Here is a 14,190-nt window from a genome sequence, read left to right on the forward strand (position 1 = left end):
TGAGTGGTTTGAGGGGTTTGAGTGGTTAAAGGAAATATAATGGTGACAACATAACTAATTGGTTTATGATACATACACATCGTCGCTATATTGACATGAAACTTTATCGTTTAAAAACTATAGTAAAATATATTTAAATCTTGTGCATATGGCATCTATAGTGAAACTGTGGCTTATTATATTAACATTTGCATCGACAACGCACTTTTCTTTTTTCACGTCCGTAAACGCCTAGGTAGGAACTATTAATGGATTGCTCGTAAGCTCGCAGCTTCAGCACGGACAAAATTGGTCGTCGTACACAACACAAACCTGTTCATGGGACCTCCTCTTTCTTTGGTATTTCGCCCAGGTGGGCGTGGTTATATGCCTAAACCTAACCCTAACCTCACAGAAAATCTGCCTTAATCCAGTGGTTGCTATATCTGCTATTTTCACTACTTCTAAAGTTTTTTTAATTCTTTTTTTATTTAGATTTTTTTTAATTAATAATTGAGAAAAAAATATATAATGAAAATCTTTTGAAATATATATATTTATATATTATTATTTAATAAGAAGTTTAAAAAAATAGTATATTTGCTTGTGAGTCGCGACCATAGACTGTGGTCACGAACCATAAAAATGGGTCCGCGACCCTCAAATAGGTCCCGACCACTGTTTGGGAACCACTGCTTTAAAGGGGTAGTTCACCCCCAAAATAACTTTTTTTCTATTGATTACTGACCATCTGGAGCCTTGAATTCATAGATATTTTTTTGTTTTTGTCACATTCCTAAGCCAATAATTTGATTATAATAAATGTGTCCCCATTGATTCCGGTAGGAGACACAAATGCATTCGTGTCTCCTACCGGAATCAATGGGGCTAAATTTATTATAATCAAATAATAAAGGAAGGAATGCGACAAAAACAAATAAATATCCATGAATAAAAATGAGTAAAAAGTTATTTGGGGGGTGAACTACCCCTTTAACCTAAACTCAAAACCACGCCCACCTGGTCAAAACACCAGCGAAAGAGAGAGTCCGACTTGTTCATGGCGATTGAAACGTTGACAGCAGCAGGCATGTATGATGTGTTGCTTACTTTGTTTACATTATAGTTTGCATTCCATGTACATTTGTGTGCCTTTTTACACGTGCATCCAATTTAACGAATCAACACCAGTTTCAGTGTTGGGATATTTGTTTCTTTGATACAAGCTAAGGTTACATAATGCTAAATTAAGTAGTGGCTTTGCTATGTTGCAACGTTAGCTGGCAAACAAAAGCTCAAAGCTGTCTTATATATCATTCAATATATGAAAATACAACAGTGAAATTACACTTCTGAGGAATGTAGAGTTTTTTTATTACTCCAAATAAACAAACATTAACGTTCAGTTATTTTTAACAACGTTATGCCCCTTTGCAGTGGTGGAAAAAGTACACAAGTAAAAGTATCAATACTATGTAGAATACTCTGTTTAAAGTAAAAGTCCGGAATTAAAAATTTACTTGAGTAAAAGTGAAAGTATTGGTATCAAAATGTATTTAAAGTACCACAAGTAGAAAGTACTCATTATGCAGAATGTCCCATTTCACAAGTTTTCAAATGTATAAAATGTATAAAAATCTTTTTAAAATAGCAGATCTACAAGCTCACAATACCACGCATTGTGAGCTTGTAGATCTGCCATTTTCAAATGGCCGAAATATATTTAGGGCTGAAGTGTTTAATGTATATTTTGTAATAATAATCCAAATTAGTAACTAGTAACTAAAGTTTTCAAATATTTGTAGTGGAGTAAAAGTATTATAACAGTATTTGCCTCTGAGATGTAGTGAGTAGAAGTACAGACAATTGTAAATACTCCAGTAAAGTAAATATTCCTCAAATTTGTACTCAAGTACAGTACTTTAGTACATGTACTTAGTTACTTTACACCTCTGCCCCTTTGTCACTTCTGAGCAGCTATAGCTAACTTGTCTGTTAACTGAACAACTGAGACAGTCACAGTAATAATCTACCTGTGTTTTCCATACAGCTGGAATACGTTACACGTTGCCATAACAACTCCAGTCTGCTTTTAGAAGTCACTGTAGAAAGGAGCCATGCCGACTGTGGTGCTGATGGACGTGTCTTTGTCCATGACACGGCCAGTGTCACTGGAAGTCAACGAAGAGTTTCAGAGGAAGAACTTGGCTGTTCATGGACTCACCATGTTGTTTGAACACATGGCTGTAAATTACCGTTTGGAGTTCACATCACTGGTGGCCTTCTCTTCCCTCTACGAGCTTTTGGTGCCTTTCACCAGAGATTACAACACATTACAGGTAAAGCCACATTTGTTCTGCAGCGTTAGTGCTCAACCAAAATAACATATTTTCATTGGTCATCACTTTGTTGTGACACGCTACAGTATGTGTCGAGCATCACATTGCATGTCACTTTATTGCCAAAGTGTGTGTGTGTGTGTGTGTGTGTGTGTGTGTGTGTGTGTGTGTGACTGTGTGTAATGATTATATTCCTGTTGACACTGGAACTAATATTCCGGGAATATTTCTGGGACAAGTCCGTTATCTGTCAATTATCGATCCTTTACAGGAGGCTCTGAGCAATCTGGAAGACTATGACAAAACTTGTCTTGAATCAGCTCTCAACGGAGTCAGCAACATAGTGCAGCAGGAGTGGGGCAGTTCCTGTCCCTGTCAGGTATTCTTCAGTCTCTCCACCTCGATCACTGGTTCATTTGTAATAGAATGATGTAAAGCAACCACGATGGAGATTGTCTTCTCATCCACATTAGCCTCTGTTTTTCCTGTAGCTGGTGTTGGTGACAGATGGGTCTCTTGGTATTGGAAAAGGCTCCTTGCGTCATTCCCTGCAGACACTGAAGCACCGTGCAGAAGACAAGAAGTTCCCACTCCCCTTCCCTTTTCCTGCCAAGCTGTTCGTCATGTGTGTCGCCAATGCAGAGGAGGTATTGAGTCTTTATTTTTTATTGTATTTTTTAATCACATTAATTCTGAATTGCAATTGTAACGGCCGGGATTTGAACCCAGGTCTCCCGTGTGGAAAGTCAACCTCTTATCCACTAGCCTAAAGGGAAATCCCCCCCCCCCTCCTGGCTGGGGGAGATATTAGGCTTTCGGTCATCAGGCAGAGGCTCTGAGCCACTCCGCTACACTAGCACTGAATTCTGCTTATGAAAAAAAAGAGCTGGGGTAGTAGGATTGCATTTTGTGTTTCTTCATAGACAGGACAGTGAAGTGACACTGTGTTATCCTTTTAGCCTAAATGTCTCACTGTACTCTGTGCGGTTTACATTTCTGACTAATCAAGTATTCAATCAAGGTGGGGAGAAGGAATGATGATTGAAATTCTTTATTAGGAATAACCCCTTGAGATGTAGCATCTCGTTTTCGAGGGGGTCCTATAATGAATGAGATGCAGCACACATCATATGATTGACACACTAAACTGGCCACCCCATCAAGGCAATATTTAAGGGCATCAATCTAAATGGCCTTACGTGACGACACGTTGTCAAGCACTATAGAGCAATTTCATTTTAATAGATTTAATGGATTTTTTGCAACGTTCTACTACATTTCTGTAGTAGTCTCGGTCAAAACATTCAGGCCTTTAATGTACTGTTAGAACTGCTAAAGGTGGCTGCATTCTCCACTAGAACAGTTCGGTTTGGGAGGGTTCCCCGAACCGAAAAACGGTTGACAGGCAAATAGCAATTCATACCGCCAGTCTGCCACAGAACACATTTGGAAGTCAGACCCCGCCCACCACAGCTCATGCTATTGGTCATTGGTCAGTGTCGACTACAGCCAGCATAATACCTGGATATCGCTACATGCTTTGGGGAATTTATGACAGAGTTATGGAGGTTTTGCCCTTTCTAGCGCTAGGTTGTGTTTATGAATGGTCACTAGAGAGAGATTGCAGAAGCGTTTGTACCTCCTGGAAGTTGGCTAGTGTCTCTTCCAAGCTATCGCTGCTTTTCACTCTTCACTGTTGACAGTATTAAGCTGGGCTGAATGCAGAAACAAAACTCAATATATATCACGCCCATCTTGAACGTCTGACCAAGTTCTGACCAGTCACAGTAGCCGAACTAGTTCGGCTAATCACAACATCTCTACTCCACTGAACAACAAAATGTGCTCCGAGACTGCCCACCCTATAGTTTTGGGCCAACCGAACAAACTTGGACTGTTCTAGTGTAGTATGCAATGGGCTTAAGTGTAAGACATGTTTTTCCGTCCTTGCAATATTTGTTGTTCACATGAGAATATATACTGATAGAACATTTATTCCTTGGCCAGTATGTATATGGATTTGCATTTCACTTATATTGGCCTCCTAGGCGTAGGCCGTAGGGTGATGCTGCCACCTAGAGGAGTTTGTGAAAACTTAAGAATTCACCAGTGAGTTGGTGTGGTGTGGTTTGGTTTAGTCTAGTTACTAGTCTGGTTCACTATGTAATTTTGTTGGATTTTTTTGAAGATTTGCAAAACTATACATTTTTGGAAAGGTTATTGTCTAAGGAATCAGAAAATCAATGTTGCCATTTGCCCAGATGTGTATACGGCGGCCATATTACAAAATGGCCACCCTAAAATGTACGTTTTTTAATATCTCGGCCTCTAAATAAGCTGGAACATTGATTTTAACTGCTAAACCTACATTTTCAGGGTCAAGGAATCCAATGGTGCAAGTTATTATTTCATTTTTTTTATCATCCCATTGACATAATCCACCATATGGGTAAAAAACAGCACAGCCCAGGCAGTCTGTCAGATACTAACTGTTCTTTTTATTTATTTTAACTGTGAACTTTGGATGTTTGTGTAACCATATTAAACATCATGACATGTGTAATCATAGACAGTCTCTATGCATCATCATAATCATCATCATCATCATCATCATCATCATCATCACTTTCGTGCATCACAGCTTGGGAATCGTCATCGTTCTGGCACTGGCTGCTGCACTGACACATTTCAGTACAGGCTAAGTCCTTAGCTTTGCAGGAACATCTGCCAGAAGAACAGTCAGATTTACACTTGCATTGAACCATCTCAAGGATGGCCTTTGGAGCTGGGAGGACCTCTGTGGTCGTTGGTTTCAGCATGCCATCCAAGTGTTTGAAGTACCCATTTTGCAAGGGATCCAGCTGTGGATCCTGCAGAGCAATGGCTGCTTGTGCCCATGCCCTTGTTTGGACATGGACTCTCAAGATGTGCTGCTTCAGAGCTCCAGGTGTTGGAGGGAGCTTGTCACTTTCTGCCCTGTGTTTGCAGAACAGATGCCATCGCAGTTCAGGGATTGTCTTGATGTTGATACCCTTGTGTTGACAGCTCCAGTGTTGACAGCATTCCTTCTGTCACTTCTGCTTCATCCAAAAGCACTCCAGACCCAACTTTTCCCAGCCCGGATATATGGAACAGGCGTGCGGACGCCGAGGACGGGCCGACGGCAGGCGAGAGAGAGGCCTCCGGTCGGACACGGCCGGGCGGCCTGGTACCCTGGAGGTCCTCGGCGAGCCCAGGACGATCTGGGCTCGGCAGTGGCCCCCTCCTTTGAAATTCTCTCCCGGGACTATCGGCAACCTTTCCCAGCCCGGATATATGGACCAGCATGCGGACGCTGGGGACGAAACGCAGGCAGGCCGCCCCAGATTGCGGGCCTGCCGGCGGCCGCTAGTCGCTGCACTGTGACCCGGGAACCAGGCCGCCCGAAGGCCGTGGAACCCACTACGTTCTGACCGATTGGCACTCGTAGCCCGCCTCTTGCAAGGGCCCCGCCGGCACCTTGTGTGCTTCGGCGGACGCTGCTTGCAGCCTGCGGGCCCAACCAGGCACGGAGGGACCACGTGCGGAGAGGCCCCGGCCTGTCCTCCGCACTCCTCCGCGGCCGACACCGGCCTAACGAGACCGAGACGCCCCGTCTGCCCTAGTTGCCCTGCCACGGACCGTCCGAGGGCCCCCGCGGTCGGCCTCGCCTCGAGCCCCATCACGGGGCTCGGCAAGGAGATCCGTTTGCCACAGGGGCGCGCTCCGGAGACTCGTTTCTCAAACCCTGCGTGTGTCGCGTACTCCGGCGACCGACCAAACAGCTGCGAAACGGGCCATGGGCGCCAATCCCCCGTAACATCCTGTCGACCTGGGTAGAGGGCAAAGGAGGATGTGGCGACCGTCGCAGTGCGCGCCACCGGGAGCTCCCGCCGCCCCTCTCACGGGGGGCCTTGGCGGTCTCCGCGGACCGGCAACCCCACGGTGCGCGCCTCAGCTGGGCGCGCTCTCCGCGGCGGAACAGGAGGCCTACCTGGTTGATCCTGCCAGTAGCATATGCTTGTCTCAAAGATTAAGCCATGCATGTCTAAGTACAAACGGCTTGTACAGTGAAACTGCGAAAGGCTCATTAAATCAGTTATGGTTCCTTTGATCGCTCCTCAGTTACTTGGATAACTGTGGTAATTCTAGACCTAATACATGCAAACGGGCGCTGACCTTCGGGGATGCGTGCATTAATCAGATCCTAAACCCTCGCGGCGCGGCGCGGCGCTCTCGGGCGCCGCGTCGTCCGCTTTGGTGACTCTGGATAAACTCGGGCAGATCGCCCGCCCTCCGTGGCGGCGATGTGTCATTCGAGTGTCTGCCCTATCAACTTTCGATGGTACGCTACGTGCTTACCATGGTGACCACGGATAACGGGGAATCAGGGTTCGATTCCGGAGAGGGAGCCTGAGAAACGGCTACCACATCCAAGGAAGGCAGCAGGCGCGCAAATTACCCACTCCCGGCACGGTGAGGTTGTGACGAAAAATAGCAATCCAGGACTCTTTGGAGGCCCTGTAATTGGAATGAGTGGACTTTAAATCCTTTGACGAGGAGCCATTGGAGGGCAAGTCTGGTGCCAGCAGCCGCGATAATTCCAGCTCCAATAGCTTTAATATCTTAAAGTTGCTGCAGTTAAAAAGCTCCTAGTTGGATCTCGGGATCGAGCTGACGGTCCGACGCCAGTCGAGTCACCGTCCGTCCCTGTCCCTGCCTTCCGGCGCCCCCCCCCGATGCTCTGAGTGTCCTGCTTGGGGTCCGGAGCGTTTACTTTGAAAAAAATTGTGTTCTAAGCAGGCCCGAGTCGCCTGAATACCGCAGCTAGGAATAATGGAATAGGACCCTGGTTAATTTTTTTACTTCCTTGTTAACTTAAAACTTAAAAATTCTGTATCTAGGCTCCTGAGTACTTTTTTTTTCTCAATGAAACATCTGAAATAACTCTGGCATTCAATGTGTTAACTACTTTCGCGGCCCTGTGTGGTTGGCGACTAACTTCTTAGAGGGACAAGTGGCGTTCAGCCACACGAGAAGGAGCAATAACTGGTCTGTGATGCCCTTAGATGTCCGGGGCCGAAATTATTCCCCATGAACGAGGAATTCCCAGTAAGCGCAAGTCACCAGCTCGCGTTGATTAAGTCCCTGCCCTTTGTACACACCGCCCGTCGCTACTACCGATCGGATGGCTTAGTGAGGTCCTCGGACGGGCCCCGCCGGAGTCGGTCACGGCCCCGGCGGAGCGCTCGGAAGACGCCCGAACATGACTATCTAGAGGAAGTAAAAGTCGTAACAAGGTTTCCGTAGGTGAACCTGCGGAAGGATCATTACCGTTCTGTCCGGCACCCTCGCGCGGGGGTCTGGAATGCCTGAACATGCCACAACATAAAATAATTAACAAATACAGTCTGAGGGCAATGATTACTGGCCTTTTGTACAGTCACTGCAAATAAAATGCTTGCAACGGTGTTGCTACTTGGTGTGTGGATCTACTCTCAAGTATAGTGTAAGCTACACTTTTTGATTCAGCACCCATCCTAGTAGTATTGGGATGTGCATGTCTTTGTAATAATTTCCGCAATTAATATCAGCCACAGTTTGATCATTTTGGACACACTTATGGAAGCTTAGAGTAGCAATAATACAAAAACAAAAATGTCTTTAAAAGTATCAGTGGTAAGTTAACATTTAATTTGAATGAGCAAGTGAAACATGTTTTTAGGAACAGCTGGAATATGAATTGATAAATGATTTTCTTATTTCAAAGATATTGCAAGAAAACAACCATATCTGGTCATTTTGGACTCAGTCATGCATCTAAGGGTTAATGTTGTAAAGTTTTGTAGCTTTATAATTACCACCATTGGATTCCTCGACACTGAAAATGTAGGTTTAGGAGTTAAAATCAATGTTCCAGCTTATTTAGAGGCCGAGATATTAAAAAATGGTGGCCATTTTGTAATTGCCAATATGGCCGCCATATACACATCTGGGCAAATGGCAACATTGATTTTCTGATTCCTTAGACAATAACCTTTCCAAAAATGTATAGTTTTGCAAATCTTCAAAAAAATCCAACAACATTTTAAATCAAAGCATAAGGAACCAGACTATACCTAAAACAAAGAGGTATTGTTTGTGTCCTTGGCTGACTGATTTAATAGGATATGTCCAAAAGTTGCGCACAAACCTTTGTGGGAAAGGTTGGTCAAGGGCCTTTGGAAGAACTGATTTTTTACCATTGATTGTAAAAAAATGTTTTTGAAAAAACCTAGGCTTATTCATTATTAACCCACAATGTATACTCTCTTTATACGTGCATAAAAATATTTTTTGGTTGGTTTTTCGTTTACAAAGCTTGCACTTCGTGGGTCTTTGGTGGGTTGGAAGTAACACTCGAACTCCACTGACTGTAAACCTATGTGATCATGCACCAGCTGGGAGAAGGAAGGTCTCAGTCAGTCTCCCCAAATCCCTGCTAATGTTTGGAACATGTCAAAATATGCTGCTGTTCATTCGCCATCCCCACAGTTCCAGTTTGACTTTGAATGCGGCCACTAGGCGCCAACTCAAATTCAGTTTCCATTCTCCCCCTATCACAAAGCTTTGAGTTGAGGACATGTGCTTTGATGTGGTTGATCTTTTTTCACGTTCATGTTTGCCTGATTCTGGTTTTATACATCCTGGTTGTGCCTTGGTTGTTATAAAGTGAACCACTCTCTGTTTTGTAACTCTAGCTGCAGATGACTGACACTATGGACAACTTGGAGGAACTACTTAATCTCAGTGGAGGAGAGGGACAGATCTTCACCATGGAGGGACCGCTGTGCTTGAAGAGTGTACAGGCCATGTTTGGGTATGTCTGTGTTTACAATGAATGCCTGTGGCTTCTCATAGGAGCTGTGTCCATCAAGGCATTTTTCTTCCTGAGCTATACTATGTTTTCAATGGGAGCGCTGTGTATTTAAGCTATGCTGGTAACGTCAGGGGCGTGATGAGGCACTGAGTGTATTCTGTGCTGCTCATGGTGGAAGGAATAGGTTATCACATGAACAAAACAGTTTTAGGACGACTGTTTTGTAAGATATTGATTAAGAAATGTAGTAGTTATTTACTTAACACATTGGGTGCCAGCATTTTTTCATAACAACTTACGTTGGGTGCCAGCATTCTCCCCATTGACTGCGCTTTCATGTCTAAAGCTCTAAACTCCACGAGGAGCAAATCCATGTAAAAAAAAGCATCCATTCATGTAGCGCGATGACCCTGGCTACAGCCTGGAACGATAACATTTCACTCGCGAGTTACAATGGGGGGGGATCGCGCATCGCGCATGACCGGTTTTCCCCACCGGAAACAGATTCGGAGATATAGGCGTTTTAAAGAAGGAAATAGACAGGAAGTGGATGGGAGCCATGTTTTTGTTTCCGGTGATCTATCTGGCCTTCTCAGGATCACAATGGGTACTCCCAGAGCTGCTCTAGCCCCGCCCGTGTGGAGAAAAACGAAAAAAACAAAAACACATATTTCACGGTCTGGACCGTGAAACGGCACCGGACCGCTACTCTGCGCAAACACGGTTCAGACCGTGTTTGGCACCCGATGTGTTAATAAGCCAAATAAGAAACACGAAAGACTACATAAAACAGTTCTGACTCATATGATATATGATTTATGCCAATTTCTGGGGTGAAAAGCTGGTCTTTAGAGAGTAAAGTATTGTCATGGACACACCACACTGTTTGGGTTTAATTTGTGACATTACTGGACATCTTGAAGTTCCAGAGCGGCCAGTAAAGAACATGCAATAATGTCAATAAGAAAGCTCATTGTAGGTTTGGGAAAGCACACCTCTACGACCCCTACGACACAACAAACAAACAAGCCTTCCAGCCGTGAAATCATAGCACATGGTGGGTATTATTATAAAACGTATTTTTGTGACACACCTCTCTTATCTGCTCCATTTCCTCCAGGAGACTGATTGACCATGCATACTCCCCTTTACATGCTGTGCTCCACTGTGGCAACCTGTCCTCAGATGTGCAGGTCTTCCCTCGACCAGAGCCTTTTGTGGTGGATGAGGAGGTGGACCCCATTCCCAGAACTGTCAATACAAGTAACCCATCTTGCTTCACATTGCAGTTCCTACAATAGAGGCTTCTATCACAAGTGTTTATTACTGTATATCATTTGATATATTTGTTGCAGATTTGGAGATTTTGGGCTTCATTGAGATCGGCGACATCTCCAGTCCCCCCGTCATATCCAGACATCTAGTGCTACCCATTGCTGTAAACAAAGGTTTGTGGTACAACATTTTCGAAGGCATGTTACCGTTATTAGAAATGGGCTCTCAATGTGAGCACACATTGTGAGCTTGTAGATCTGCTATTTTAGCTTAATGCTCGGAGACGCTTTGTCTATTTTTGCTAAATGTTCATCTAATATACCGAATCTTCACCTATTGTGACATGCCCAGAATAGAGCTGCTAGGATTTATGTGGTTAATGGGCGTTGTTATTACAGAGGTGGATGAAGTTGGCACAGGAGCCACAGACGAGCAGCCAGAGGAGGAGGCCTCGGCCAGTCAGATGGCAGGGAAGAGCCCTAATTTCTGTGTTCTTCTACATGGCAGTCTGAAGGTGGAGGGCATGGTGGCGCTGGTACAAGTGGCGTGAGTAAAAAATATATCTACTAAACTTGAACACATTTCATCGCTTTCGGGCAGAAACCTTGTATCCTTGTACCCTAAAATATTACTTTTCAGGAAATTGAAAAAAGAACCTGTTTTCCAATGTAGTTATTATTTAGTCACAAGGTCTTGATAACACTTTTTATTCGTTATTTATAACCCACAAACAGACTTACCCACTTTCGACTTGGTGTCCCATGCCATTTCCGATTTTTTCTAAATATTTCCAAAAGTAGAGAAAATAGCATTGTGATGCGTTGTGAGCTTGCAGATGTAGATTGGCTATTTTCAATACTTTAGCATGACACTGTCATATGATGAAGGATAAACTATAACATAGAGCATTCATTTATGAAAAAAACATACAAAGAGTTACAAGGTTTCTGCCCAAAAGCGACAATTTGACATATTCATGTAGATCATGTTAAACGTCTAAATGTTACTAGGGTACTAATAATCTGTCTGCAGGCCAGACTGGTATGGTATGCTGTACTCCCAGGCAGACAGCAAGAAGAAGTCTAACCTGATGATGTCTTTGTTTGAGCCTGGTCCAGAGCCTTTACCCTGGCTAGGGAAAGTCTGCCAGCTGGGACCAATATCAGGTAACCTCCTGTTCCCAGTATGCTGGCACACAAGGTTAATAGAAGTCAAGGTTCTCACCAGCACACACATTTCGAGAAAGCGGCTAGTAACCTTTCTGCATACTTTTAGCAAGCCCTTTGTGGGCAGACCAGTAAATGGCACCTGCCATTGGTGGATTTGACTGACAGCTGTTGCTTAGCTACACCAGTCTTTTATGCCCCACTGTTTAAAAGAACACATTGCCAATAGTGTTTTACCTGCTGGCGTTATCATTATTACACCAAATAAACATATTATTAGACTGCCCAAGTTTTATTTGACTGATGACACACTAGTCCAGTATAGTCCAGTTGAGAGTTCAAAGGCTTTCGTGTACATCAGTTATCATTATCAATTAGTTAAATATTTACATCTGCTTCCTGTGTGCCTGTGATAGTCTGGCTTGATTCCCATTTTACATGAGAGGATTCTTGTTTCAGAGGCTGCTGAAAATCCCTATGGAGAAGATGATAGTAAAAGTCCATTCCCCGTACAGCCGTCGATTAAACGCAGCTACGCCCAGAATGTCACTGTTTGGATTAAAGCCAGTGGGCTTCAGGTATGTTACCTGCAGTTGCTTGTGGTCTTCAACTTTACTCCAATTGCCGGATGATGTAATTGTGCCTTTTCTGTTCGTTCATTTTTTCTTTCATTGGTAAAATATTTCAGTAATGCAAAAGTTCATTTTAAATGGCCAGGATTTTTGTTGTTGTTAAAATAAGTGTTATCGCTCTATATTACCGTAATATACTAATCACTGCTATAGAGTGTTTGTTCAGTAACAGGCTCCCCAGGCGGGCTCACTAACCATTCAGCTATGCCCGCCCCAAATATAACTGTAATTGGATACTCTCTCCTGATTGGGTGATATTGTCAACCCTCATTGTACACAAGACCCCTGTTACTGAACAAACACTCCAATAGCAATGATTACTATCTGAATATAGAGGTTAAATCTTTTCAGAAAAAACGTTTTGTTTTAGCCATAAAACCACTTAGCCTACCTTTTAACCCTGAAAGCAATTTAGTGTAGCTGCCACAACCCTCGTTAAAGGGGTACCACAATGTACGTACATCAGCATGTTCTGAAATCCCGTTTGCAGCCCCTAGACACCATGCTGCCACCCTGTTGGGGGTGTACTATAGATGTTGAAGCTACTGCAGCCAACGTTTTTTTCCCATAATTCCACCACACCAACTTGCGCTTTTGTTCATCCATTTTGACAGCCTTCCCAGATATCAAGACAGTATAACATGCTCGAAATGACACACTCGAATGGTTGCACTTGGCCATGGGGTAACCACAATCAGTAGGGTTCATCCTCTGGTGTTAAGTCGTACAGAAATTGTCATATCAATCATTTGTTGTTGAGATGTTGTTTGAGACCAAAGTGTTAGAAGGACCGACCCACCCACCCATACTTAAGAGCCCTGCATAAATATAGATGCATATCCCTCTACAGACTGACGTGCAGAAGATCCTGAGGAATGCCAGGAAACTGCCAGAGAAGACTCAAACATTCTATAAGGTAAAACCCATGCTGGGGGAAAAATCTATTTTCTATTACACAATATTATTATTATTATAGATTCCTGGTATAATTTCTCTCAAATATATTTTCGGCCATTTTTGTATATTTTAAAGGTATACCATATATTTCTGTTATTTATGGGAATAACTACCAAAGCAGATCAGCTTTTAAGCTCGTTGTTAATTGGTTGTTGTGTTTCTGTGAACGCACCAGGAGCTGAACCGTCTGCGGAAGGCTGCCTTGGCCTTTGGTTTCTGGGAGCTGTTGAAGGGGGTGGGTGAGCTGCTGGAGCGGGAGTGCACACTGCTGCCAGACTCGGCACACCCAGATGCAGCCTTCCAGCTGTCCCATGCCGCCCAGCAGCTCAAACTGGCCAGCACTGGCGACTCCCAGTATGCCGCTTTTGACCACAACATCGCCCCCATGCATACAGACTTCTCAAGCTGAGTCTGGAACAATGGACTGAATTAGCACACTTTCATATTTTTATTGTAATATTTTTATTGAGCTTTTTTCATTTTTTTTTTGACAGTCACTGTTTATGTCAATGGTGCGGACTGTGGATACACGATTAGGAGAAAGCAGGTTTTTCCAAAACGCTGTTAAGTGGTCAGCAGAACAAAGAACAATTGTTTCAAATGCCGTATACACTGGTCATTTAGTTCCCATGTCACCCAAGATAGCAAAACCTGCTCAATAACAGAAGGTCCATGTTGTAATTGTTGGTGTACTGTGTATATAGATTTTGTAACACTGTTCCAAATATAGTCTTTTTCATGACTGCTTGACAGTTTTATTTGAGAACCTTTATTCCGTATCAAACTGCCACATTTCAGAAATACAGGGGATTTCACGACATTCAGAATACGGTTAACTGTCAAAAAAATCCAAATGAGGAATAGAAATGTTAAGTTTGTAGCATAAATTATTTGCCATAGCTTAGCTCTGTTAAATGCAGATGAATACAAATACATTTTGAAGTGAAGCAATTTTATGCTGCTGG

The 14,190-nt window shown here is 43.5% G+C and overlaps 1 protein-coding gene across 2 annotated transcripts; it reads left to right on the top strand.

Annotated features, from left to right (window-relative positions):
• Positions 1-1,024: 1,024 nt before the first annotated feature.
• ints14 (integrator complex subunit 14) lies at positions 1,025-13,967 on the top strand. Of its 2 annotated transcripts, none has more exons than XM_080438455.1 (12): positions 1,025-1,067; positions 2,030-2,318; positions 2,590-2,697; positions 2,810-2,965; positions 9,077-9,195; positions 10,316-10,458; positions 10,551-10,643; positions 10,869-11,016; positions 11,503-11,636; positions 12,096-12,214; positions 13,119-13,184; positions 13,401-13,967. In XM_080438455.1, the coding sequence occupies exons 2-12, from the start codon at positions 2,097-2,099 to the stop codon at positions 13,632-13,634; spliced, it is 1,542 nt and encodes a 513-aa protein (XP_080294581.1). In that variant the 5' UTR covers positions 1,025-1,067; positions 2,030-2,096; the 3' UTR covers positions 13,635-13,967. The 2 variants fall into 2 exon arrangements, with proteins under 2 accessions (XP_080294581.1, XP_080294580.1); XM_080438454.1 differs by having other exon boundaries at positions 1,027-1,071.
• Positions 13,968-14,190: the final 223 nt, after the last annotated feature.

Source organism: Gymnoscopelus braueri (genome assembly GCF_963280865.1).
Source record: "Gymnoscopelus braueri genome assembly, chromosome: 9".
In the NCBI taxonomy this organism is placed as follows: domain Eukaryota; kingdom Metazoa; phylum Chordata; class Actinopteri; order Myctophiformes; family Myctophidae; genus Gymnoscopelus; species Gymnoscopelus braueri.

Bases quoted from the DNA above. Each gene is read 5' to 3' on its own strand.
- ints14 (XM_080438455.1), top strand. From the start codon at position 2,097: ATGCCGACTGTGGTGCTGATGGACGTGTCTTTGTCCATGACACGGCCA. The intron at 9,196-10,315 runs GTATGTCTGTGT...CATTTCCTCCAG, and splicing joins AGTGTACAGGCCATGTTTGG to GAGACTGATTGACCATGCAT. The intron at 11,017-11,502 runs GTGAGTAAAAAA...ATCTGTCTGCAG, and splicing joins GTGGCGCTGGTACAAGTGGC to GCCAGACTGGTATGGTATGC.